Genomic DNA, 25,398 nt, shown 5'->3' with positions numbered 1-25,398 from the left:
ACTCATCGAAGCTTCGAAGCCCAAAAAATGGTATTCGGGAAAACCCTACAAGCCCAATCCAAGACGTCCCCGATGACATCATCAGGTTTGATCTCTCGCAACTGTTTCCACAGGCTGGGTAGCACTCCTTGTGGCAAGTAAACTGACTTTCGTAAGTAAAATCAGTGCAGTGTCCCTTTAAAGTCTGTATTAAGCAAGAGTGCAGCGACAACTTACACAAAATGCAAGACTTCACACAAAGCTGATGAAATGGTGATGAAGAAGCCGATACTGTAAATCAAGAGAAACTGAAATGGTCATCGCTGTGAGCCATGTTTAGGGCAAACGTACAGTGTACTGGGAAACGATTTACCACCTTAATCCAGACAGAAAGATATCGAAACACAATCAGAAGTGCAGTCGAAGCTTCTGATTCCAGATTAGAGTTTGAGGAAGATTAGGTTTCACAGGGTAATGGAAAAGTCTGATCACAGACAAAACACATCTGAGTAACTGAACTGAGCGTAGCAAGAATTTAAACTGAGTTTGGAAAAAACACCAATAAACAGGAATCCACTTCCAAGATGGAATAGCTCAAACGACACCATCTGCTCTACAACGAACACTACAAATGATCACAAGCTAGAATTGGACAAAGCTGTGGTATCGATTACAATATCAGTTGTAGTAGGTGTGTAGTAAGAAGAAGCAGCTAGATTATAATGCTAACAGCATCTTCAGAGACTGTTACAGGCTACACACACACATACATGTCGACATCAAGGGTAGAAACAGATTAGAGCGACCACACAGTCTATTCTGGGAAATGCCCACAGCTCCCAGGCAGTTTGTTACTTCAGTCTCATGGATCAAACTCCGCTCTGGTTTTAGATGAAAAACAGCAGCGATTTGAGCAACAGCAGAGGATATAAAACTGTAACATTACCTCTCGCCTCCGTCTCCAAGCAACGTCAAGGAGCAATGGCTCTGAAGAAAAACACTTGACAAAAACTAGCTTTGATCCAGCGAGCAAGGGGAGAGGCAGGAAGAAAGAAAAGAAAGGATGACGAGGGTAAAAAAAAAAAAGGCAGAGGGAGAGAGAGAAAACAAGAGCGAGAGCGTGTGGTTTCTTCTTGTGGTAAGAAAAGACAGATGGCCAAGAGGGAGAGAAAGCAGAGCAGAGGACGAGCTACACAGCCGACATTTTAACTGCTGCTGACGCAAGGAGGGGGAGAAAGGAGAGAGAGGGAGGGACGGAGGCAGGGCCGGCCGACACACACTTCCTCTCCTCTCTCTCTCTCTCTCTCTCTCTCTCTCTGTGAGTGTGTGTGTGACGCAGGCTCGCTCTCTCTTACTCACCACACTCTTTGACTTGCTCTTTCAATTTCTCTCCCTGCCTCTCAGCTCTCTTTAGAGCGACCTGTCTCACTCCCACTCCTCCCACCCTCTACTCTGCTCTGTTCGATTCAGCTTTACTGACACTCATTTCCTTCCTAACACACAAAGATTTAAGTATCAAACTCTAAACTTTAAATCTTTAAAGCCATCTTCACAAACAACTTATTCATACTGGATGCAAAAAATTGCATGTTTTTCGCCCCAAACTGCATGTGATTATCATAAAGTGGGCATGTCTTGAGGTCAGAGGTCAAGGGACCTCTTCGAAAAATGGCCATGCCAGTTTTTCCTCGCCAAAATTTAGCGTAAGTTTGGAGCGTTATTTAACGTCCTTGGCAAGCTAGCATGACATGGTTGGTTCCAATGGATTCATTAGGTTTTCTAGTTTCGTATAATGCCAGTATTTTCACTCTTTGCCCACAACAACCTAAAAATTGCAAGGTCAAACTCCGTCAATGTGGTAATTGCATTAAAAAAATGAGTGGTATTAAAATGGATTTCCATAAACGTGTTATTTTCAAGTTAACTATGACAGCCTTACTAAAAATATACAGTCGGTCATGCTCTGTACAATACCAAATATAAGAATTAGTCAGCTGTTAATCAGGCAACGAATTTGTATCTATCCGCATTTTTTTGCATCGACTTTGTATGTAATCGCGCCGGGCAAAAAGCTGGCTTCGCTCTTGATGTGAATGTGCCGTTTGGTCTTCTAGTTCAATATGATGCCAGCATCTTCACTCTAGCCCGCTACAACCTCTGAAATATTGAATAGCGTGCGTGCCCCGACGGTGGGCTGTCTGATTTTTAAGAGGTTAATTAAAAAAAGTGTTTGGAGAATCGATACAGTATCACAACACACGATATCGTGATACTCATGTGTATCAATATTTTCTTACACACATATTGTCCACGTAGAATGATAGAGAGACGAGTAGAGCTCACTGTGTGAAAATCTAGTAGCTTTATACAAATGCGTTGTTACGATAATGTCAATTAAGAAACAGTATTTAAAGCAATATAAATACTTTTATATTAACATGGATCAAATGACTATGGAGTCGCATCACAGCAGGTTTCCAGAGGCTGAAGAGACTGATATTTTTCTCAGCAGTTGATGGGAGACCAAACCAGAGCCAAAAGGAGAGTGAAATTCGTAACTTAACTATCAGTTGGACACAAACATGACATGCTGATGTTGCTCTCTGTGTGCTGGATGTGTCAACAGGCAACTGTTTGCCGACAACCTTGAGATATTTAACAAAACTATCAACAAAGTTACACATCCGGTAAATCAGATTGGTGGATCACTTTATTTGGAAGAATATAGTTGCGGTGATGAATCTAGACAACGTTGTTGTTTTTTTTGCTGCTTCCTTGAGTGCAGTTGCATACGCTGGAACATCTGTGACCTTCTACAAACTCATTCTAGCGCTGTGGTAGTTTGAGTGCTGCTGACGGCATCTGCATCCGTACAGAACATACAGAGACATAGTGCTGAAATATTACAGAATGTTAAGTGTCAAAACAGGGACGTCACGCGGGAGTGGAGTATTTTTAGCCTCAGTCACACCATCAGTGCACTTCCTCTGAGTGGTTCTGAAAAAAACTGATAAATACTGGCCTAGCATGTCTTATGAGTAACGGAAAGTTAGAGAAATGACTGTGCATATGGAAACGTAATCTGTCCTAGTCTATCTAATCTTTACAGTGACCTTTCATCAAACATATATTTCTTAGAAATATCTCAGCAGATAAGGTGCTGGTTTATCACAGTGTGACGTATACATTTATGTCTTTGTATGTTTTAAACTGGGGTAACCAGGGGTGTAAGAAACTATCAGAAATATTGAACATCAGGAGGTTATATTTTGTGATACTGTATCGATTCTCAAAAAAACTATTGATTTATAATTAATTAATTAACTCAGTCAATACTTTATTTCTGTTGCAAAGAGATGCACCCTCTTAGTGTATGTGCCCTCTGAAAGTAGTACTATGATGTTGGATGTTACAGTTACTGTGATAAATGCAAATGCAGATCCCACTGTTCTGATTGCATAAAAGTAAACATTTTTCACCCAGTTTTCCTGAATTCGATTTTTTTTTTAAATCGCAATATATCATCTTGCTCACAGTATCACAATATATCACAATACATTGAATTGTAACCCCTGTATCATGATACGTATCGTGTCGTCAGATTCTTGCCAATACACCGCCCTAGTGGTAACATTGACTTTGGTGTGTACTGTCACTATGGTTGTTGCTATGATTATCTGAGGGGAGGTACTATTATTTATCAGTTTAGTTAAAACCACCAGTGTAAAGAGAGCCTAAGTCCCGCCTCTTCTGGTGGACAGCACTGCCTAGTTTGACCGGAGTTTGCGAATGATTGTCAGCTGCTTCAATTGAATGAACAGCCAATAGGAACGCTTTCTCTCTGAAATGACCTGTGATTGGCCAAAGTCTAGCGTCACGGGCTAGATGTTTCTAAAGCCTGAAAACAGAGCCATGAGGAGGTGCAGAAGTCTAGTTTTCTCTCCGAACACTTGAATTACAATATGCTGAAAGGTTATTATGGAATTTTTGCCCAATGATGCCAAAAATATACTGCCTACTGCAGGTTTAACAAGAGTGTTTGGTTTGAAATAGAGCCTGCTGCCCCACTGCTGAACACTGTAAACCATCACCTTTGAACTCATCAGCTGACCACAAACCAGCTCTGATTAATCTGTTCATCGCTCAGCACATTTACACTCTGCTACTGTAACAGTACATACACACACAGACACACACAAGCACACGCACACACACACACAAACACACAGTTGTACAGTAATATCCTGCTGTCCATCTGCTACACTGATGCAGGATTAAAGCAACACACACACACACACACACACACCTGCTATTAAATCCTGTATCACTCAGTCACAAACATACACATGCATGTGTGCAGTGGTAGGTAGTCTCCATGTCTTCTATCTTATTTTCACACAACATTGAGACATAAAGAACTGAAGTGACTATAAAAGGAGGAGAGAAACACCTCCCATGTTCTGCTGCCACTGTTTGTCAGAGCGAGAGGCCTGAACCGCTTCTGTGCGGGGAGAATAATGTCTTTTTTTCCTGCAGCCCTCGCTGCCATAAAGGTAAGCTATAATTACACATGCACACACAGATCCACAGGAGGCAGGAGATTACATTAGACCAGCTCCATCTGCTCAGGGGGAGAGAAGGGGGGGGGGGCCTGGAATTTTTATTGACCCAATTTCCACCAAAAACTAGATCTCAAACCGTCGACTGGTTTACTCTCTGGCCGGCTAACAAGCACATGAGCAAGGCACAAGCCCTAGACTGTTCCAGTAGGTCTGAGGCACAGGCACACACACACACACACACACACACTCCTCTGTTCTCCTGTCATCACAAACAGAGCCAGTACAGTGACCAGATAACAAGATGCCTGCTGATATCTATTTGTGAGCGTGTGTGTGTGTGTGTGTGTGTGTGTGTGTGTGTGTGTGTGTGTGTGTGTGCTGTCTTTCATTTTACAAAGTGGGCCATTGTTGCTAGGTAACGTAGCAGGACTTGAGCTGTCTGAGAAGTCAAACAAAGATATTACACTCACTTTTATTCTGGGTCTGTTATCACTGACTTTCCCTCTATCAGCTCCTGCCCATCTGCTGTTTTGCCTGTAATCTGATCAGCGTACACTAGATCAGGGGTTCTCCAATGTTCCCCAGAACATTTTCCAAGGACCCCCTCATAATCGTGACACCGATGTTGTTTGATAGTAATAAAACAGAAACACATTTCAGTTTGAATCATGTTAACACCACTTTGTTTTGCCCTGACGTTCCGGGTGCTGTGTAATCAGATGTCTCTTTAGCTCGGCCAGCTTCATGGTTTTGTTCGCTAGCACCTAAAAACACGTGACACATTTCAGTCTCCTGTCGCTGTCGCTCGATATGACTGTCGTCAAATTTGTTCAATTTAGCTAGTTCGGGCTTAGCGTCACTTATGACGATATACACTGACTCAAATATTTCTTCATGCTCGCCAGCTAGCTAGCTGGCTAATAGCTAAGCAGCAGCAGGAACGGTTCGTTGCACCCTGAGTCAAATGACTGATACATGACAGATTGACGTGAAGTGTCACAGTCATATCAGAGTTTCTACTGCCCCAAAGCTAACTTGGCTGGGAGTAATGGACACAATATGCTGGTTTTATTGCTGCTAATGGTCCCCATCTGGACATATGTACTTTTTAATGACACGGCATACTGAAAAAGTGACGGTACTAGTTTTTCTACAGTATTGCAGGTACCGTCAGGGCTCGAGATTAACGTTGTCCCGTCATTCCAGGGATGATCGAAAATGTGTTTGGGAGTAAACAAGTTTTCAAGTAAACACGCCATCGACACATCTTTTCCCTGATAATGCTACATTATGAACAACTGCGTTGAAATCGGTAGGAGGAGAGCTAGTTAATGTTAGCTGTTAGGAGCCAATAAGCAGCACAGTCCAGCACGAAAGCTAACAACTAGCGTTAATGGGAGGTGCCATTGATATACATTATGATGTGTTCAAGCTCTGTTCAGTACAAAGAGTATTGGGTGAAGGTAAATTCTAATGTTGTCATGAAGTGTTCAAATGTAATCTTGTAATAAATCCAGTTGTTTGAAGGAGATGTTTTCACAGCGATATAAAATAGATATTAGAGAGGGAATTATGACCTGTTTAACTTCCTAACAAAAACCAGTATGCAAACAGTACTAAAGGAGTGGATGTTGAAGTACATGGGATTTATTGTTTTTCTTCACAACAGTACATTTCTTTATCAGAAATGAATAACAAGGTTGTTGTTAGAAAGCCATCTGACTGACATCAATCACCTCATCACTTCATCTCAGCTGTAGTTTTCCTTTGATTCTCTGTGGGGAAAATGAGCAGAAACTAACGAACAGAGACAAATGATACGAGCTCATGAATCGCAAATCATCAGAACCGGGAGGTTTGTTTTGGGAAGATATTTATAGCATCTCTTCAGGGATACTTGCATCAAATCCTCCCTGCTGGCAGCAGCTACAGATAAAACCTCCTCAGGAATTCATTTCTAAAAAAGTACAATACACACACACACGCACACACACACACACTCTCAACATAAACAAGACGTGTGAAATTACAGCTTCTCTCTCTCTTCCCTTCTGTCTCTCTTGCTCTGAAATTAGGACAGAGGAGAGCTCTGCCAGATAACGTTGGTGTGTAGCAGCACACGGGCACTCAGCCAGATCACAGAAGTGCGTGTGTGCACGTGCATGTGTGTGTGTGTGTGTGTGTGTGAGCTACAGTGTCCTATTAGTTTTAATGCTGGCTCTGCACCATTGGTCTTTGCTACAGAGATGGCAGACAGACACACTATCTTGTGGTTAGTGGTTGGTTCAGCAGTGTGTCTCTATCTAAAGCACCACCCCCATACTAACCTACAGGGTTTCCGATGGGCAATACATGAACAAATGGATTCAATCTGAAATCATAGTAGGTGGAATATTTTATATGGGAAATCCAAGATATGACTTAGAGCTGGGAAATAAATCAATTTTATCAGTTAATTTGAATTCATGGTTCAGGACAATGTTTAAAAATGAAAGTTGATTTTCATTTTACTAACGCATTAACGCAAATTCGTGTTAGCACCACTAATTTCTTTAACACATTAACGCAACATGCAATTTTTAGGTTGTAGTGGCTCAGTTTTAAAGATACTGGCATCATATGAAACTAAAAAAACTAAGGAATTCATTGGTACCAACCATGTCATACTAGCATGTCGCGAAGGAGGCTAAATAACACTTGGACCATTCACAGCAACTGACAGCAAAATGTCATATGAGCAAAAGGCTGAATATCTTTATAACATATCCTACATCCTTTCCTTCATTTCCTATATGCTGCAGCATGGCCGCCACTCTCTCCTCTATCCTCTCTCATTCCCTTTGTTCACTTTCACACACTCTCTCCCTCTGCCCTTGGCTGTCGTCTGGTCATTGGAATTCACTTGGTGCCTTTGATGGGAGTCTGCAGTGAATGTCTTTAATGAGTTCACACAGTGCTCAATGCTCCCTGGGAGAGAAAGAGAGAGAGAGAGAGAGCGAGAGAGATGATGTAATATCTGGATGAGAGATGCAACCCCGCGCACACACACACTTCACACACACACTGCAAATGTTAGTGTGAACACAGGAGGCTGAGGGAACAATAGACAGGTGTACAGATCATCAGGAGGGCTTAGATTCTTTAAAAGCATCCCTCTCTCTGTCTGTCTGAGTCACTCTCTCGCCCTCTGTCCACCAGTCTGCCTTCTCTCTCTCCGTCTGTTAGTCTTCCTCTCTGTGGTGTCAGGTGAGATCTGATCCCATGTCAGAGCTGCAGGAGGCCAGAGCAGAGCCATGCTGATGAATCAAAACACCAACACCAGGTACAGGCTGCCAATGATGGATGAAACGACAGCGTTTGCCTAACCTGACCCACCAGATTGGTTTGTTACATCTGAGAAGCCGTCATTGGAAACCGTTTTGAAAAAAAGGACAGACACTTTCAAAAACTACTTGGCAGATGATTGGATGAACCATCTGTCAATCAAACTCTTGCCGAAGTCAGTCGGGAGAAGAGCGAAAACATGTTTGACAAAAAGTATCCTCTGATTTACAGACGTCTCTTTATACATCCATGGCCACAGAATCATAACCGTTTTCAGCCCAAAATGTCGGTAACGCTAAAGCAGCGCCATCTAGCAACCGTTGTCAAAAAATCACCAGAGTTTCGTCCCCTTGCTTCTCTACTCTTTGGCCTCTCCATGTTGTCACACACACACACCTAAACCACGTCTGTATCTACCAGTAGCTCCTCACAGGATGCTGATTGGTCCGTGCTCTGGCTTGCCAGAATTTTTTTTTTTTTTTAAAAGACCTGTTATCCAAACCGAGAACAACAAAAACTGTATAGTGTGTTTTAATGTTAGATATCTGATGTTACACACATGTGCCAAGAAGTCATGTAACAGTGTTGCTTCATTATTTCCTGTGCTGTGTTGTGTAATGCTGACATTCCGCTTCAGTAATGGAGTCATGTCCAGTGATCACTGTAACATAAAGCTGTTGTGTCAGTGTGGGAAGCCTGAAGACGCCCTTCCTTCCTTCCTAAGCACAGCACAAACACAACACAGGCAGGCCATTATCTAGATAAACACAGCCACTATCAGCTTTATTAGCTCCATTAATGGGACGGTGTATGCAGCCCGACGCTGACTGTCATGTGTGACGAATGGGACAAAATTTCAGCAGCATGTACATGTATGTGTTTGGTAAACAAGCATCTGATCAGCTATATTAGCAAAGAGCTAAGCTACTAATCCATGCCTATGCCTATGTACAGTAATACGGATGGGGTCATTGATTCAGTTATAAAATAAGTTTGTTTTTTAAATTCAGTACTCTTTATTGACTATAGAACAAATATGATTGTTGCTTACTATGTTCAAACTGTATAAATGTTGTTGAAAGTGCTGACACATCGCACTCAATTTCCTTTGTTTAAATGCATTTGCATACACAACATAAAACAAACAGACATGTAAAACATCTGCAGTTTGGTATTTCTAAATTTAAAAGATGAAGCAAAGCATGTTATGACCAAGGCAGCACAAAACTGTTAATCTGAGTAATGTTGTAAATCAATGACTAGGACTTATTTATGGTCATATTGGAATTTTATAAAAACAAATTGCACCAATCTGATGCAAATTGATTTGTCAGGTATTTAAATTTGATTACATTTTTTGACCCATTTATCTGTATCTAAGATTAAGAAGGAAGGAGGTGACCTGTTACTCTCCTAGATAATAGAATGTGAAATCATTGAAGACTCTTCCCATAAAGAATAACACTGCAGTATTTTCTTACGTACACTTCACTACTAAAAACAAATCACGTAGCGCTAATATCGAATCACAATATTACAGAGTCACTACACTCGAAGAAATTGTAACACACAGCAGTATCAATTGTTGTCTATTACATTGGGAGTCTACCGGTCTTCATCTTTCTCTCCTGTCGGATACATCAAGTCAACAATTTGTCTCAGCCAAATCTCTATGAACAGATTCTGCATATGAATGTAGAATCTGTAGGCAACGGGACAAGATTGCGGCATCGAAAGCGTTCTGGTTTCCGTTTATAGTCCGAGTTGTATCGACCAATCACGTTCAAGCAGGCTTTGGTTGAACGCAGGTAAACAGTCAGTGTAGAGAGCGAAGGAGGCAGAACACGTTGGCGGAAATTTAATCTGGGAACCCATCGGCTATCGTCTGATGATGATTTAGCTTTTTATTGGTTTCAAATTAGCTTAGTTGGTATTATTTACTACTATAACACACAGACTAAAGACCTATGCTGTATCAGAACGTTTCATCACATCCTGTATGTCGGCAGCTGTCCTCACATAAAAGGTGTCATGGTGCGAGTGTGTAGGAAGATGTGTCATCACAGACCACATGTCACACACAGACTGAGGAGTAGAGCAGAGCGGTGAGAGAGGAGATACACACAGAATATTCTGTTACTGAAGCAGCCCGGTGCCACACCTCGAGTGTATGTGGTTATCCTGCCACATCAACACTGAACCAGACCAACCACAGACCAGGAAGACTGCTAACAAATGTGTATTTCTGACATACAGGAGTAATCTGTCCGCCTGACAAAGATCAAGATCAAAAAGATGATGCAACCTGCCCAACTTCCCTCTCTGTGTAATCTGTTTGAATCTGAGGAAGAAGCAATAATAGTGCTGACCACCTACAAATTAGCTAGAACCAAGGATTCCTTCAAGCATCTAGGATCAATATTTTTATAATAGCAATGTATTCAATAGGTGCTTTTCCATCCACCTGTTTTTGTGCACATTTTCAATTTGGGCATAACAAAACCTGACAAAAGTCTTACACCCTTAATGTTGATAAGAGCATTAAATACTTGACAAATCTCCCTTTAAGGTACATTTTGAAGAGATAAAAAAACGTGTCATTAATTTGCGATTAATCGCAATTAACTATGGACGATCATGCGATAAATCGCAATTAAATATTTTAATCGATTGACTGCCCTATTGCAAATATATAATATGACACATTCTGTGTAAGTGCATAGAGAGAGCTGCATAAAACCGGAGTCAAATTCCTTGTACGTATATAGTGTACTTGGCAAAATAAATCTGATTCTGATTAACTTTACAAAGTTGCATGAACTTTAAAGAATGTCAGAATAGTGAAATTGACTAAATGAATGTGGTAAGACATTTTGAATGTGCTGGACAGCAGACTGAACCTTATACAGGAAGTTTTTAGAGGAACTCATTAGACGACATCAATTTCACAATGACATATTTCAACACTTACAGTACAGTCGTAGCATTGACATCACTGCCGTATGAGATTGAGAGAGAGGTAAATGAAGAGTGAAGAGGCAACAGCAAATCCTGTCTCACTAAACACGTTATCAGTCCCTCAGCAGACAGGAAGCTCAAACAAGACTCATTTCCTCCACACACACATGCACACAGTGAAGTGAAGTGAATGGGGAGGTGTGAGCACTTCCTCTCCTGTGAACAAAAACAATATGAGAGGAAGGCAGAGGAGTGACAGTCGGACCTACGGTATGTGTGTGTGTTGTCCAGGTGTTTCAGCATGTGCATGTTCATATTTCTGTGCATGCAACAGCATCTGTACTGAAGTGCAGATTGTGAGTGGGTGTATTATCATATGATGTGTGAGATGAGATGATGTAATGAAACCATTTTTTGAAAATTGACCTCACTGTATCAAATGACCTGTAGTGACCTCTAGGATAATCACAGCCTCATGAAACTTTACAGCCACAAACTAGAGACCTAGAGCATTCAGAGGATGGATGGCTTTTCTTGGTAGATTGACAATAAGGGGGTTTCTGAGCAGTTTACACAACAGAAGTGCTCGCCATCCAATCAGAGAGAAATGCAATTCTTGCAGAAATCTCTAAATGCCAAAAGTTTTTGATCCCAAATCACAGCATGGCTTTTTCTATGGTGTTCCTCAAGGTCTTGGTGTCTTAATGTTGTATTTTGGAGGGATTATTAACCATTTTTATCAATTCTTGAGTGGTAAAAAAAATGAATGGTAAAAAAGCACCAAATCTGTGGAACAAATGGTATCAACCCAAAAATTGCTGCAACAACTTATGAGACACAATAGAGCAAAAAAAGTCCAAAACAGGTTTATTGTGGGTCTCGGAGGGTTAATCGTTTGGTAAACAAAATGTCAGAAAATAGTGAAAAAACAAAATCAAATTTTCCCAGAGCCCAAAGGGGATTTTTTCAAATGGCTTGTCTGAGTAACAGTCCAAAACCAGAAACATATTTATTTTACTATCACACATGACGAAGAAACTCAGCAAATCCCCACGACTGAGAAGCTCAATTGACTACTAAACTATTAATAAAGAAGTTGTTTAGCTCTACATACTGGAGCACTGAGCTTGTAAGCTCCATGTGATAAGGGGACAGTTATCAGCTCGGCAACATGTCTTCACATGGCTCACACTATCCTCACTGTGTAAATAACACACAGTCCTCTGGTCCATGTTAGGTTGTGCTCGTCTGTACTATATATGATCACCAGTGAAATGACAAACAAACCATGCTGCATCACATGACCAGGGGGTCACGGACCCAACCCAAACATCCAGCCCTGTCTCGGGTGACTGCAGCAGCTCTTTACACAACAAGGATCATCTGTCACACACATATATATACATACAGACCATATACATTGGCATGCAAACAAATTTACACAACACTCCTCATTCTCTCTCTCTCTATTAAAAGATGCCTGCATCAGCACAGTGGGCAGCTGCACACACACACACACACACACACACACACACACACACACACACACACACACACACACACACACACACACACACACACACACACACACACACACACACACACACACACACACACACACACACACACGCACACACACACGCACACACACGCACACACACACACACACACACACACACACGCACACGCACACACACGCACAGCTGCACTGACATACTTTAACAGATGACTAGTGTGAAAGGGAAAAGGTCACAAACATCTGTTTATATATGTGTGTGTGTGTGTGTGTGTGTGTGTGTGTGTGTGTGTGTGTGTGTGTGTGTGTGTGTGCATGCATGTGTGATGAAATGGGCTGTTTCCATTAGCTATGGTTATCCTATAGGAGTGATAAATGACAGTGCAGCCTGACACCACCTGTCATTAAACCAACACACACAGAGCAACATGCCTCATACATGTTCACACACGTGCAATGCAAACACGGATGAACACAACCTTCACACACGTACACACTTAAGATCGAACTGGACCTGTAACACACTGACTGTATCGATGCCGTTTCACATGAAGTGCAATGAAGCAGCAATCATGTGAATTATCCAGCTTCTGGGGGATTAGCTGAAGTCAATACTCTCACTGTACTGTGTCTGTATGTGTCGGTATGCGGCTCATAAGCAGCACATAGGCTCTTGTGTGAACATACGAGACCTTTCTGTCAAAGTCTACACATGTTGCATTTTTCAGACACACATTCATGCACATTTTGTTTTCCGGGAGTACACAGCTTCCAAGAATATCATCTTAAAGGGGCTATCAAAGAGTACAGAAGCAAAGAGATGAAACTCTGGGGCTTTTTTTGACAATAGCCACTAGATGGAGTTGCGGTAGCGCTAGGCGGGACTGGACCGCCCTGCACGCTCATATGACATATCCGGTTCTGCCAGCTTCCTCCTGTAATTCGTCACTTTTATTATCTTATAATACACCCATGGGCTGTATGCTGTAAGCCTGTACCGTGGTGGACGTATTAACGTCTCTGTTCCCAAACAACCGGCTATCAGCCAGTAGCTAGTAGTGCTAGTAGCATGACATCAACAGAATTTAATGTAGTTGTAGGCTATTTACTAACACGCAGGGCAAAAACAAAAGGACACATCCTCTTACACATCGTGAGTCCAAGATAAAACTTTAATCATCTGGGTGTCCCCAGTCGTCATGAGGGATGCTTATCATATGTTGTTCATTACTCGACAAACTGTGTGCTAACCCGTCTCCTCCCATTCAGGCTGTCCTATAGTAAAAATGGAGTCATCCGGATGGATGGCTTCTCCAATAGTTATAATAGTATGCATATTTATCCTCAGCCAATCAGAAAGAGTTAACTGGGTGATGGATGTGAAGTGGTTTGAATGGAAAATGTTTCAGCCGAACATCATTTAAATTATATAACAATATGTCCTCATATAGTTGTCTGCCCTGGAAATAACCACGGCAAGCCATGGTGAATATGAAAAATTGAATATTTTTTCAGGATAACATGAAGAGAATGACTCTCCATTCTGTTAAGAAATTATGAATTAATCATCACCACAAGAATTATGGATGTAGAGACATCTATCTTCTTTGTAGTGTGTGTGTATAAATCTGTCCCTAGCCCTCCCCACACAGTGCACGATCTGCTCGCCATTAATGGGTCACTTCTAACGACATCTTCCAGGCGTTCAGTCCGGGACAGCTCTCCCAGGAGACTGGAGGTCCCTCTGACTGTGACCATTTGTCTGTCAAGTGTCCTCGGTGGGACGCAGAGTACTGAAAAGTGTTTTTTCTGGGCTGTGGCAGAGACAAGGAAACAGTAGGTCAGTCAATGTCATTATCAAGCACTAAAATAAAGAGATAAGACCGATCTTATCAGGCTTTTATGATACAGGGAAGCCATTATCAATAGAGCTGGGACTGTTTCCGATTTAGCCTAATTCAAGATGGTACATTTGATGTCTTTCTGTGTGTGGAGTCGGCATGTTTCCCCAATGTCTGCTCTGGTTTCCTTCCACGGGGAATAGACAGGGCTGGAGCTGTCAATTGTTTTAGTAATCTAGTATTCTAACGATTATTCCATCAATTAATTGAGTAATTGGATAAAAAAAATACTTTTGCTATGTTAAAGATGCAGTGTGTAGGATTTGGCGGCATCTAGCGGTGAGGTTACAGATTGCAACCGACTGAAACTCCCATGTGCCAAGCGTGTAGGAGAACTACGGTGGCCGACGCGAAAACATGAGAGCCAGTGTTTGGTTTGTCCTTTCTGGGCTTCCAAAATATGGGCGGCCCGTCAGATTTTTAAGAGGTTAAATAAAAATCGCAAGTTGCATTAATGCGTTAAAGAAATGAGTGCCGTTAAAATGAATTTGCGTTAACGCGTTATTATCACGTTAACTTTGACAGCCCTACTATCAATATTATTTCTGACAATAGATCCCCCTAGATGCAACACACTGTTCCTTTAAGGATAAATAGTAAACATACAAAGGAGAAAATAAGACTGTACAACTAATTGGTTTCCTTTTTAGAAACAATCTACATTTTTATAGCATAAATAGAATACATTATCTGTCAAAACTCAACCCCTTTAGTGCATTTAAGTGCCACATTACATTCTGAGTTTCAAGGCTCAAGACTAACTTTTTTCACCACCGTCCCGAAAAATAATTTCAACCGTCCGAAAGTTAGTGTAAACCTTCAGTAGCTACAATCAACCATTTAGTTAAGTGTAATTCCACACTGCAGACATGACATACATACAGTTTATAAATACCGTAAAAACCTTTTTAGCTTCTGTCAGCATGACTCAACTCTAGAAAAGAATACTTTCAAGAAACAGACGGCAGATCAGTCATGCAACCCGTAGCTGATACTTCATCTAGATCAGATTACTGCGTCCTCCTACAGCTACTACTGCTGCAGCTGTCTCTATACCAGCAGTACATGTTCTATTAATACTCTTACTGCTGCACAGAAGCATTGATCAATCCTACAATAGCAGACCAGAGGCAAGTTCTGCTGGATTTCAGCTCAGACATTCCTTGCTTCTCTCAGTCCTCCACCCCTCCCTGTGTGTCTGCACTCTGCTGTGATCAGGCTGTTTAACTGCGTCTTTGTTCTTCGGAGCTAATTTGCTATTAAGGAGGAGAGCCTCTGTGAGGGATTCCACACGCTGCCTAAAGTGAGTGATTACACACCGGGCTCAGTGGATGCGCAGCAGCTGGAGATGCATCCATTTACTGCCACACTACAGCTCTGCTATCAGCTTTAGGAGGGAAGTTAATGACCTTCTAACCTACTTGTGGAGTGAAAACAATCCATTGATTAGTGGCTCGTAGGGCCGGGACGATACACCTATCTTCTGATTAGATACTGTCACGATACTTGGGTGCCGATTTGATATGTATTGCGATTTTTAAGTATTGCGATCCTACGAGTATTGTGATTCGATATTACGATTATATTATGAGTTGTATTAGAGAAAACTATTTTCCACTACATAAACAATGTACACACATCTGTGAAAGTCTACAAACCCATGAAGACCTATAGCTGAGATAAGAAGCACAAGACAGAGAGATGAATGAAAAGAGCATGACAGAGAGAGAGACAGAGAGAGAGAGAGAGAGTAAAAACAAACTGAGGCTAACAATGACAACTATGAGGAAACAGAGCGAAAGAGAGACACAGTGTGTGTGTTAGTGTTTGTGTGTTAGTGAGTGGAGGTCACAGGGGTTTAGTTATGTAACCATGTAATAACTAGACAAGCAATCTGCTGGGTCCGTCTTTATGACGACTAATCTGTGTCTGTGACTGTGGAGGTGTCTGTTTCTAGGTGAATGTGTCAATAATAATCAACGTCAGTGTTCCTGCGGACGTGTTGAAAGACTGTGCATGTGCAAGCAGGTCACACTTTCTGAACAACTTAACTTTGAGTTTAATTAAGGAGCGGGTAAACAACGACAGTTTAAGTTTTGACCAAATTGTTGCTGCATTAAAAAAGGTTTACACTTGAATTGTAATTACTGTTCATTTTTCGGGTTGAAAAAGTTTGATCGGTACATCCCTAACAAGCAGCCTGCACTTTGGTTCACTTGGAAATGGTCCGAGACCACCTCTCTCAAGCGGTCTTGGACCGGTTGTTTTGGTCCACACCAGAGTTCAATTACTGCTTTCAAAACTGCCCAAAGGAAACGCACCAGAGTTTGATTCAAATAGACTAAATGTTAGCTTGTGAAAGCGTCCTAAGAGTAGGTAATAAAGTTACTTGTTATTCAAATTTGATTCCTGTGAACTGTTAATGGGTGAATAATCATCTTGAGCATGGCTCAGCATCTGGTGGAGCTTTGAAATAATTGAAAGTCTGTGTGTCTGTGCTCGGTACTACAATATCACAGCATCATGTTCCGTTAAACATTATTATGTTATCTTTAATATCACAATCCAAACGTTATCTACTCTTATGGAGCGCAGAGCAAAGTTTTGGTGAGCAGGCATCTGGAGAACAGAGATACGGTCTGTCAGATCCATGGAAAAGAGACGGCAAACTGGTTTGTAATGAAGGATTTAAAATTCACTCGTTCTGATTAACAGGGCTCAGCGGGCGGACATGTCACTTCACCGGAAACATCTCTAAACGCACAGTAGGGGGTGGATTCTACAGATTAGTTTATAACATCTTAAATCTGATAGTAACCAGAGTCCAAAATTAACTTTTTGGCTCACCGGCCAAGCATATTTTTTACCGGCCAAAATAATAAATTACCTTTTTCATTGAAATAATATGTTGAATGCAAACTTATGGAAGAGGCCAGAGCAAAATAATGTAAATATATTGATGGTTAATCAATTCAAGCATTAGTAATAGGCTTGGTCAGTGTAACCGAGCATAGTTTTTTATTACATGACTATTTTGGTACAAACGTTTACCTGCCAGTTTGGCGGATAGCCATCTGAGATTTACTCGCCAACACATCTCCCTAGGGAGGCGCCCAGGGGGCATCCTTATCAGATGCCCGAACCACCTCAGCTGGCTCCTTTCAACGCAAAGGAGTAGCGGCTCTCCTCCGAGTCCCTCACGGATGACTGAGCTTCTCACCCTATCTCTAAGGGAGACGCCAGCCACCCTCCTGAGAAAACCCATTTCGGCCGCATGGACCCGCGATCTAGTTCTTTCAGTCATAACCCAGCCCTCATGACCATAGGTGAGAGTAGGAACGAAGACTGACCGGTAGATCGAGAGCTTTGCCTTCCGGCGCAGCTCTCTTTTCGTCACAACAGTGCGGTAAAGCGAATGCAATACCGCCCCCGCTGCTCCGATTCTCTGGCCAATCTCACGTTCCATTGTCCCATTGTCCCATTGTCCCCTCACAAGACCCCAAGGTACTTGAACTCCTTCACTTGGGGTAAGGACTCATTCCCTACCCGGAGTAGGCAATCCATCGGTTTCCTGCTGAGAACCATGGCCCCCTGATAGTAATCGGCTTAATATCAGTGAAAGGAAAAACAATACAGCGATCATCCCTTCAATCGTTGATATACGATCCGATCGCCAATCGGCACAAGCCTATTTTCAATGAAAAGCATGTTCAAGCAACAGCAAAAAATTCAGCCAGAAAGGTAATGATATGCTTCTCCATGTTCTGCTTAATGTGCAACTTGGAATTCTTTTAATCTTATCATTCCATTGTTATTCATTAAAATCGAACGCATAACTGAACTGAGTGATCCACTGCTTCTTGAGGCTTACAGCTTCATTTCCCACTGGTGTGTGTGTGTGTGTGTGTGTGTGTGTGTGTGTGTGTGCGTGTGCGTGTACTAGATTTTGATGTTGTTGCTATGACAATAGCAGCAGAGGGGCAGTGATATGACGAATGATTGAAAAAAACAGGAGAAGGAGTCAGACAGAGAGAAAAACAACCAGGAAAAAATGTACTGTGTGTATGTGTGTGTGTGTGTGTCTGTGTAAGTCTTTGAACTCTTATCTCCCATGCGTGTGCCAGATGGTGCCGTGCACTCTGCTATTACATAATCAAAACAGTGAATCACATTTCCACGCACACACTCGCAGCCGCTGTCGGGCAAACAGTCCAAAACTAAATGCCATCAATGTCAAACATTTAAGAAGCAGTGAGGCACAGATACACAAAACATTTAGCTCCAACAGACTCTGTAGGAGTTCACAACACACACCCACACTGCTTCAGCAGAAGCATGACCACACACACACACCACTGTCAGCTCACTGTGTGTACAGTGTGTACAGTGTGCATGTGAGGAATAGTGTGACATACGGATGACAACAAAAACACCACAGGAACCACACTGGCACCACAACAAAGCATGTGTGTGTGTGTGTGTGTGTGTGAGATGACACAGAGACACAGAGCAGACTCGGCATCACAATGCAGATGTGTTCACCGATAACAACACGCACACACACAGATACGACAGAGTGTGGTGTTCCTATTAAGACCACTATCAGACAAATACATTTAACTGTGGTTTCAACTGCAACTTTACACCCACAGTCAGTCACAGCCCTCAGTCAGTATCCTTAGGTTACCTCCAAGTTTAACCATTAACCTCAAATCAGATCCTTTCTTATCTAAATCAATATAGATTACTTCCCTACAACTCAAATCAAAGACATACTTCTGAACACACACATCAAATGTGAAGCCTTTATTCTGCTTTAGGTGCCTTTCAAACTGGTAGCAATATCTTGTATCTGATAGGGGTGGGGAAAAAATCGATTCACATACAGTATGTATTGCAATTTTTTTACGATTTTGAAATAGATTAAGATAGAACAACTGAAGACTGGTTCTTCCAGTGGACACGCAGGTAAGGCACCCAAGTGTTTTAAATGGTTGTTGGGTTCCTTGAGGCTAACATGTCCAGTATCTCAGCTACAGAGGAATTAATCCAAAAACAACACGATGACTTAAAAAAGTGGAGAAGAGTCAACATTCCAAACCAAGTCCCTCACAACGAGGATAAAAACGGTGGCCTTTAGAAGCTCAGTAGATACAGCCCAACACAGAGCAGCTGGTAAACACAGCAGGGCTGCCACCCAGTAACCACTCACACAAAGAAATGACCACAGACACACAGAAATGTAGCAACACAAAGTGAGGATGAAGAATGCGGTGTGGTCACATGGCTGCCTGTTTCTATTATGGTGTCCAGCCTATAAATAGAAAACAAAGGTCTTACCAGGGCAGGCCACTGTATGTGTTTGGCCTTGGTTGCCTGCAGCACGCCTCCTGCTCCTCCACCTGCTCCTGCTCCTCCTCCTCCTCCTCCTCCTCCTCCTCCTCCTCCCTCCTTCCTCTTGGCCCAGACCAGCTGGTGCTCCAGTAGAAACAGCTGGAAATCCTCATAGACCTTCACCCACTCTCTCTTCTCCCACTCCTGGTCGTCAAACTCCACATATACCTGCAGCACACAGAAAGACAATTATCAATAACAACATCACAAACCTAAGCAATTAGGAGTACAGTCGGGTTTCACATTTTAGACATAGATTAGACCTGCCTATTGGACTAGTATTAGACTGAGAACACAGCTGCATTATTATATCAATTCTTTCTACAGTGCAGGAGAAGAAGAAGAATTATTTGTACATATGAAAATCGAAGTGTCCAGAAGTATGCACATTAACACAGATGCTGTACATATAAAACACACTGTTAAAAACACATAGGACTCCTGGGTACTTTTGAAACACACAATCCAACTGCATATGAACTAAAAACAAAGGTTTGGGTTGTGCGAGTGAAGCACCAGCAGCTCTTTGATAGCATTAAATGCAGTTTGATCACAGAGTCAACAACTACACTTTCATGAGTGCAAGACTGTGAGTGTGTGTGTGTGTGTGTGGCTGGGTATTAGCCATCTTCCTTTCTTCTGCTACATCCACACTAATATGTTTTCATTTAAAAACACGTAACTTTTGCTACCTTTATGCCTAGCGTCCACACATCACCGCCGTTTTAGAACCCCTAAAAGGGAGAGGTTGCCGACGCCGTTTTAGTCTTAAAACTTGCGGGACGGACAGAAACGGACACCTTTGAAAACGATGACGCAGACACCCACGTTCGCTTGTTGATTGGGTCTCATCAGTCATGATGTTTCCTTTCCTGATTCGTCGCACCCCTACTGTGATTACCGTGCGACATGGATGACGAATTACAGGCGTTACTGACCTTGTTGGCCGTGCTAGCAGCTGTTGTGCAGTTAAATTCTGCATTTTACAATGCCACTACTGCCTACATGCGCAGGACGCAAGCTATTATTGGAGCGATTTGCGAGCGGTGTGTCCAGCAGCGTTACCAGCAGACGTTTGAAGCGGCGTCTTGGAGGAGGGCGATGGACATAAACAGAGGACTTTCCTTTTGTTATCTGTGCTTATTTTGTTCTGCACAACGATTGTGAAGTTCACAAAGAAAACGTAAAGGAAACCGGGGGAAACGAGTAAGACGTGCGTTGACCACATTTCTTGACCCATAATGTAGTAAAACTTTGATTTGTAACTGTTTATCTTTCAAGTAAGTTTGATGTGTGAGGGCAACCTTGTAACTGTTTGAAAATTAAACTTTTTCCCACTAAATCTCTGTTTGAGTGCGTGTATGGGAAAAAATAGAGTATCAAACAAGACCTTTTATTATAGGAAGTACAATAATACTCCGTTGCATTTTCTGTAACTAAGCAACCAATGGCAGAGTAGACAAATCTGCTTCCCGTTTACACCGGCACGCACATGCCCAGTTTGCATGAATGGTCATGTGATATAGGTGTGATGGTATGGACGGAGATTATTTCTGAAACGGTGCTAAAACACGCAGATCATTTTTGTTATAAAAGGAAAACATATTAGTGTGGATGTAGCCTTCATCACTCCCTCCTCTGTCTGATCTTCCTCCTATAACTCAGCCCTCCCCCACTCTTCCATCCATAGGCGGAGAGGAAGAGGGATCAACGGGTGTATCTCTCCTCAGTCAGCTTCCCACCCTCCCCCTCTCCCATAATGCACTACTGCAGTCAACTGAGTGATCACTCCCCGCCAGCAGGCACAGAGGCAGCTACCTCAGTCTGTCCTCCTTTGTTTAGTGTTACTGCAGCAGTCTATATGTGCATTACCACCATCTGTTTACCGTTCCCTCCATCTATCCTTCATGTTGCGACCCGTCTCTCTCTCTCCACCTCCGTCCCCGCTGATGACTGCTGTCTGTCCATTCCAGTCAGTCTATTTTGTATCAATAGAAGTCATTCCAGGACACGGCTCCCTCCCTCCACACTCATCTGATCTAATCTATCCCTCTCACATGCTCTACCATCCTTTATCCATCCTTTCATCTCTAATTCATGCCAGACAACAGAGGTTAACCTCTATCTGTCACTGCCTCAGTCTCTGTTTCAGTTCAGCTGAGTGTCATTAGCATTTCTCATTAATTTCACTTTAACTATCAGCTTATTCTTTCAGCCTCATGTCATTTAGGGTCAGCCTCGTGTCATGTGTTGATTATTATTTAAAAAAATAAAGGCTTGTATTTTTAAAGATTTTCACATCCCAAAAATAAAAGAGAGCGATTCTAAAAAAAGGGACACTAATTGGATGTCCTTAAAACATACTCCGAAAGTTATTTTGTTTTGAGTTTCAACACGACACTGCTGGCCACACTTTGGAGTAAACAAGGTCCTGTTTTGTGGGCTTGAAAAAGGAACGAGATGGGGAGAAATGCTAATTGAGCTGCTCATTATGCGGCAGAGTCCCTCTCAGTAAGAACAACACTGAACAGAGTGAAGACTGTTTGCATTGTAATTGGTATTTTAGACACATTTTTAAATCATCCGTCTCTTTAATAACAGTATGGCAATCCATACCGGCTCAGATTTTTGAAGCATTTTTTTACGCCCATCATTTGTCAGTCTCATGGAGCAGTTGCCTGACCATTTTATGAAATGTAATAATCACTACAAGACGCCCCCACATTTCTTTACACACCGCGTCTGTGTTGTTGAAATGGGCCAGTTTTAATAAAAAACAATTGGCTTTCAATTCTCTATACAGGCAAAACTCTTGTAAGAGTCTAAACTAGCAGTACTGCCACAAATAAACAGGATACACACAAATACAGACACACGTGCATATGCACACTTTCATATTCTGCCCAGCCTGTATATCAGCGCGAGCCATTAAAACTCAGCCTGACACTAACTGTTGCCCGTTGGCCCGGGGCCAATGACAGGCCATGTAGGGACAGGGAATTATAGGGCTGAGCCGAGTCTGCCAGGGCCGAAAAAAAAGAACACAGACAACAAACATAGAACTAGCCACCATCGCTGCTTCCAGCCGGCCCCTATACACCCGCACTATGGAACACATACAATGTCAAACAATCACCATTGTGTATTTATAGATCCAGCAGTTACGGAGCAACATTATCATTCATTAGGAGTGGCATTTGGGTCCACCTTCATCTCTGAAAACAGCTGCCTGCTGCTGCTGAAAACAACACTATGAGAGCGGTAAACAGTAAAGTTACAGATTGGACAGCTAAACAAGGAGCTGAAACTCACTATAAAGCTTTATATGCTGCTTTTTATACATTTACAAACCGGCTCCTAAACTTTCGTCCGTCATTAAAGGTTGAATGGGTTTGATTTCTGCATTTTTTTCACATCTGTCAAAAGGCAAGAGCCACCGTCCGAGCAAACGTCATCATTGAAAATGGCATCTGATAAACATTCACTCCGTAAAGCACTTCACAATAAAGCAATAAAAGAATACAGAGATGCGGAAATTAAAGATAGATTATGGCAGGTGCAGAACAGCTTGGAATCTGAGATGGTAGGTACTGATCACAAAACAAAGGATGTACTAAAGATTAGACAGAAGTGATTGTGCTCGAGGCAGCTAAACGATAGCTTCTTCCTAATGTCAATCATTCATTAGCCCCACTTTGGACTAACGCTATCCATCGCACCCACATAAATAATTCTGTTTTGCTCCGTATTGCAAATTTTCGCATTGGTCTCCTGCAAGGTCTTTGTGCATAACGTTTTTTATATGCAATATGGTTGAAGTCAATATCATGGTGATATGGAGAATTTTGTTTCAAAATAGATAAATATCACAATATGGAAAGTGTACGCAAAATCACATACTGACATGGTATTATCAGAATACAATCCCTAATATGATCCCAAGTAATACTTAAAAAAGGACAGTGTGAACACCCCTCTGCTCACTCCTCCGTTTCCAAGACCGCAGTAATGTGAGACGCTCCCTGTGTAGATCTGAAGGGCTCATTCTAAGCTAACTAAAACATGATTCCTAGTTTCGGGTGATTATACACTAATGAAAACATAGCAGAAATGGAATATAATATATTCATAACTAATAGATCCCCCGAAATGTTACACACTGGACCTTTAATTATTGACCACATTATTTCTGTAACATGTAAACAGTGTCAATGCATTATATCGGCCATAACCCTCCACCAGGATTACACTTTTAGTTAATTCTATCTCTTTCACCATGAGGGAAAGTCTCACCCCCCGTCCATCTTTGTAGCTACACACTGTTACCCAGACTCAAAACGCCTGTGAACGGTTCGACGGTTTAACTGCGAGCACCCAATTTTGATGCACAGACGACACTCCAAATGAAAAATACTGCACCCGATCAATTAGATTTTTTTGTGACGGCTAAAATCCTCCTCCTTATCATTAAAATATGAATAGTGTGCCCTTAACACTGCAGCCAGTCTCGTCTATCTCTGTACAATCTGCTGATGTGACACTCCGCCTCTCTGTCGGGCACAAGAGGAGAGAGGATGACAGGGAGAGTGAGACATTCCTGTTAAACCTGTTGTGTCAATCACTTCATGTCTGTGTGCATGTGTACTGGAGTAGCAGCAGCAGCAGCTCTATGACACGTCTTGATCCTTTAAAGCTCTCGTAGATCTCCGATAGGTGAACAAAAGAAAAAAAACACTACACACACATGCACAGCAGCAAGTGGTTTAAATAACTGCGTCTGTGTGCCATGTCTTTGTTTCTGCTGACTGCATAGCATTTGTACTGGTTCACGTGTATTCATCTGCATACAGATTACGACCACATACAGTACACATGCATGATTAGGGATGCAATGAGAAGTGAGGAACACAACTATAGATTGTGTCCCACTGTCAGTGCAAACCATCTGCATGCACTGATTACTACCGGCGAGCCTATTAATAACCTTGACACGTCCAGAGCGAGGATGATACTGTAGTCTGTCTACACACAGAGTACACCGAGTATTCAGTCGAGAAAAACATACACATGATAGGAATGGGAAAAAAAACTCTGTTGCTATAGTAACAGGAGATAGCAGTGAGCATTGGCCATGGACACACACACACACAACCACGGCTCTGAATCAGTAGGCTTCTATCAGCCACAGTGAGGAGCAGAAATAAGAGACAGAGAGAACAAAGGAGAGCAGGTGCCATACTTGAAACACTGTACAGCATCTGATATTAGCAATATGAGCTCTCAGCATCACTACAGGCTGGCTGGGTGTCACCTGCTCATAGCAACAATTAAAGACACCGACCTCGACACAAGAATGAAGCCGACCACAGACTCAGGTCATCCCATACGAACCCTGTGTTTGTGTGGTTGTGGCAGAATGATTCGGGAGCCCCCGAGCTAGACAAGGGCCCCACAGAGACCTTTTTTTAGGGGCCCCAGTATCTGTAGCAGCACTCCCGATGATAATACGTGGAATTGTCACCTCTCACTGAGACCACTTATTGTTCAACAGAGTGTCAGCAGCATCAATGCCATTTAGGGATGTTAATAATTAACCGTTAACCGACATTAAGCATTTTAACCAATTAACGCTATCGTTAACCCCACTGGAACAGGGGATATGGAGACATACAGACAGAAGAACATGTCAGCCTGTTGCTCTGCTCTGCTCTGCACTGCACTGCGCTGCGCTGCGAAGCCTTGAATACCTTCGAACATTTGCCTC

At 42.2% G+C, this 25,398-nt stretch overlaps 1 protein-coding gene and 1 long non-coding RNA gene across 4 annotated transcripts in view; one reads left to right on the top strand and one right to left on the bottom strand.

Moving 5' to 3' along the window:
- The window catches only part of LOC141758653 (uncharacterized), a 209,563-nt gene that overhangs the window by 80,100 nt on the left and 104,065 nt on the right, over positions 1-25,398 (top strand). The window lies entirely within an intron of this gene.
- The window catches only part of jmjd1cb (jumonji domain containing 1Cb), a 125,566-nt gene that overhangs the window by 50,634 nt on the left and 49,534 nt on the right, over positions 1-25,398 (bottom strand). Inside the window, exon 2 of one of the 3 annotated variants that reach the window (XM_074620255.1) lies at positions 19,581-19,802. In XM_074620255.1, coding sequence (XP_074476356.1) covers positions 19,581-19,802 — 222 coding nt within the window. Of the gene's footprint in view, positions 1-925; positions 1,161-10,836; positions 10,954-19,580; positions 19,803-25,398 lie in introns of those variants that run through there. The other 2 variants (XM_074620256.1, XM_074620257.1) reach the window with 2 other exon arrangements.

This window comes from Sebastes fasciatus, chromosome 20 (assembly GCF_043250625.1).
Source record: "Sebastes fasciatus isolate fSebFas1 chromosome 20, fSebFas1.pri, whole genome shotgun sequence".
NCBI lineage: Eukaryota > Metazoa > Chordata > Actinopteri > Perciformes > Sebastidae > Sebastes > Sebastes fasciatus.
Note: the sequence above shows the minus strand (reverse complement) of the source record. Positions and strands in the feature narration are given on the sequence as shown.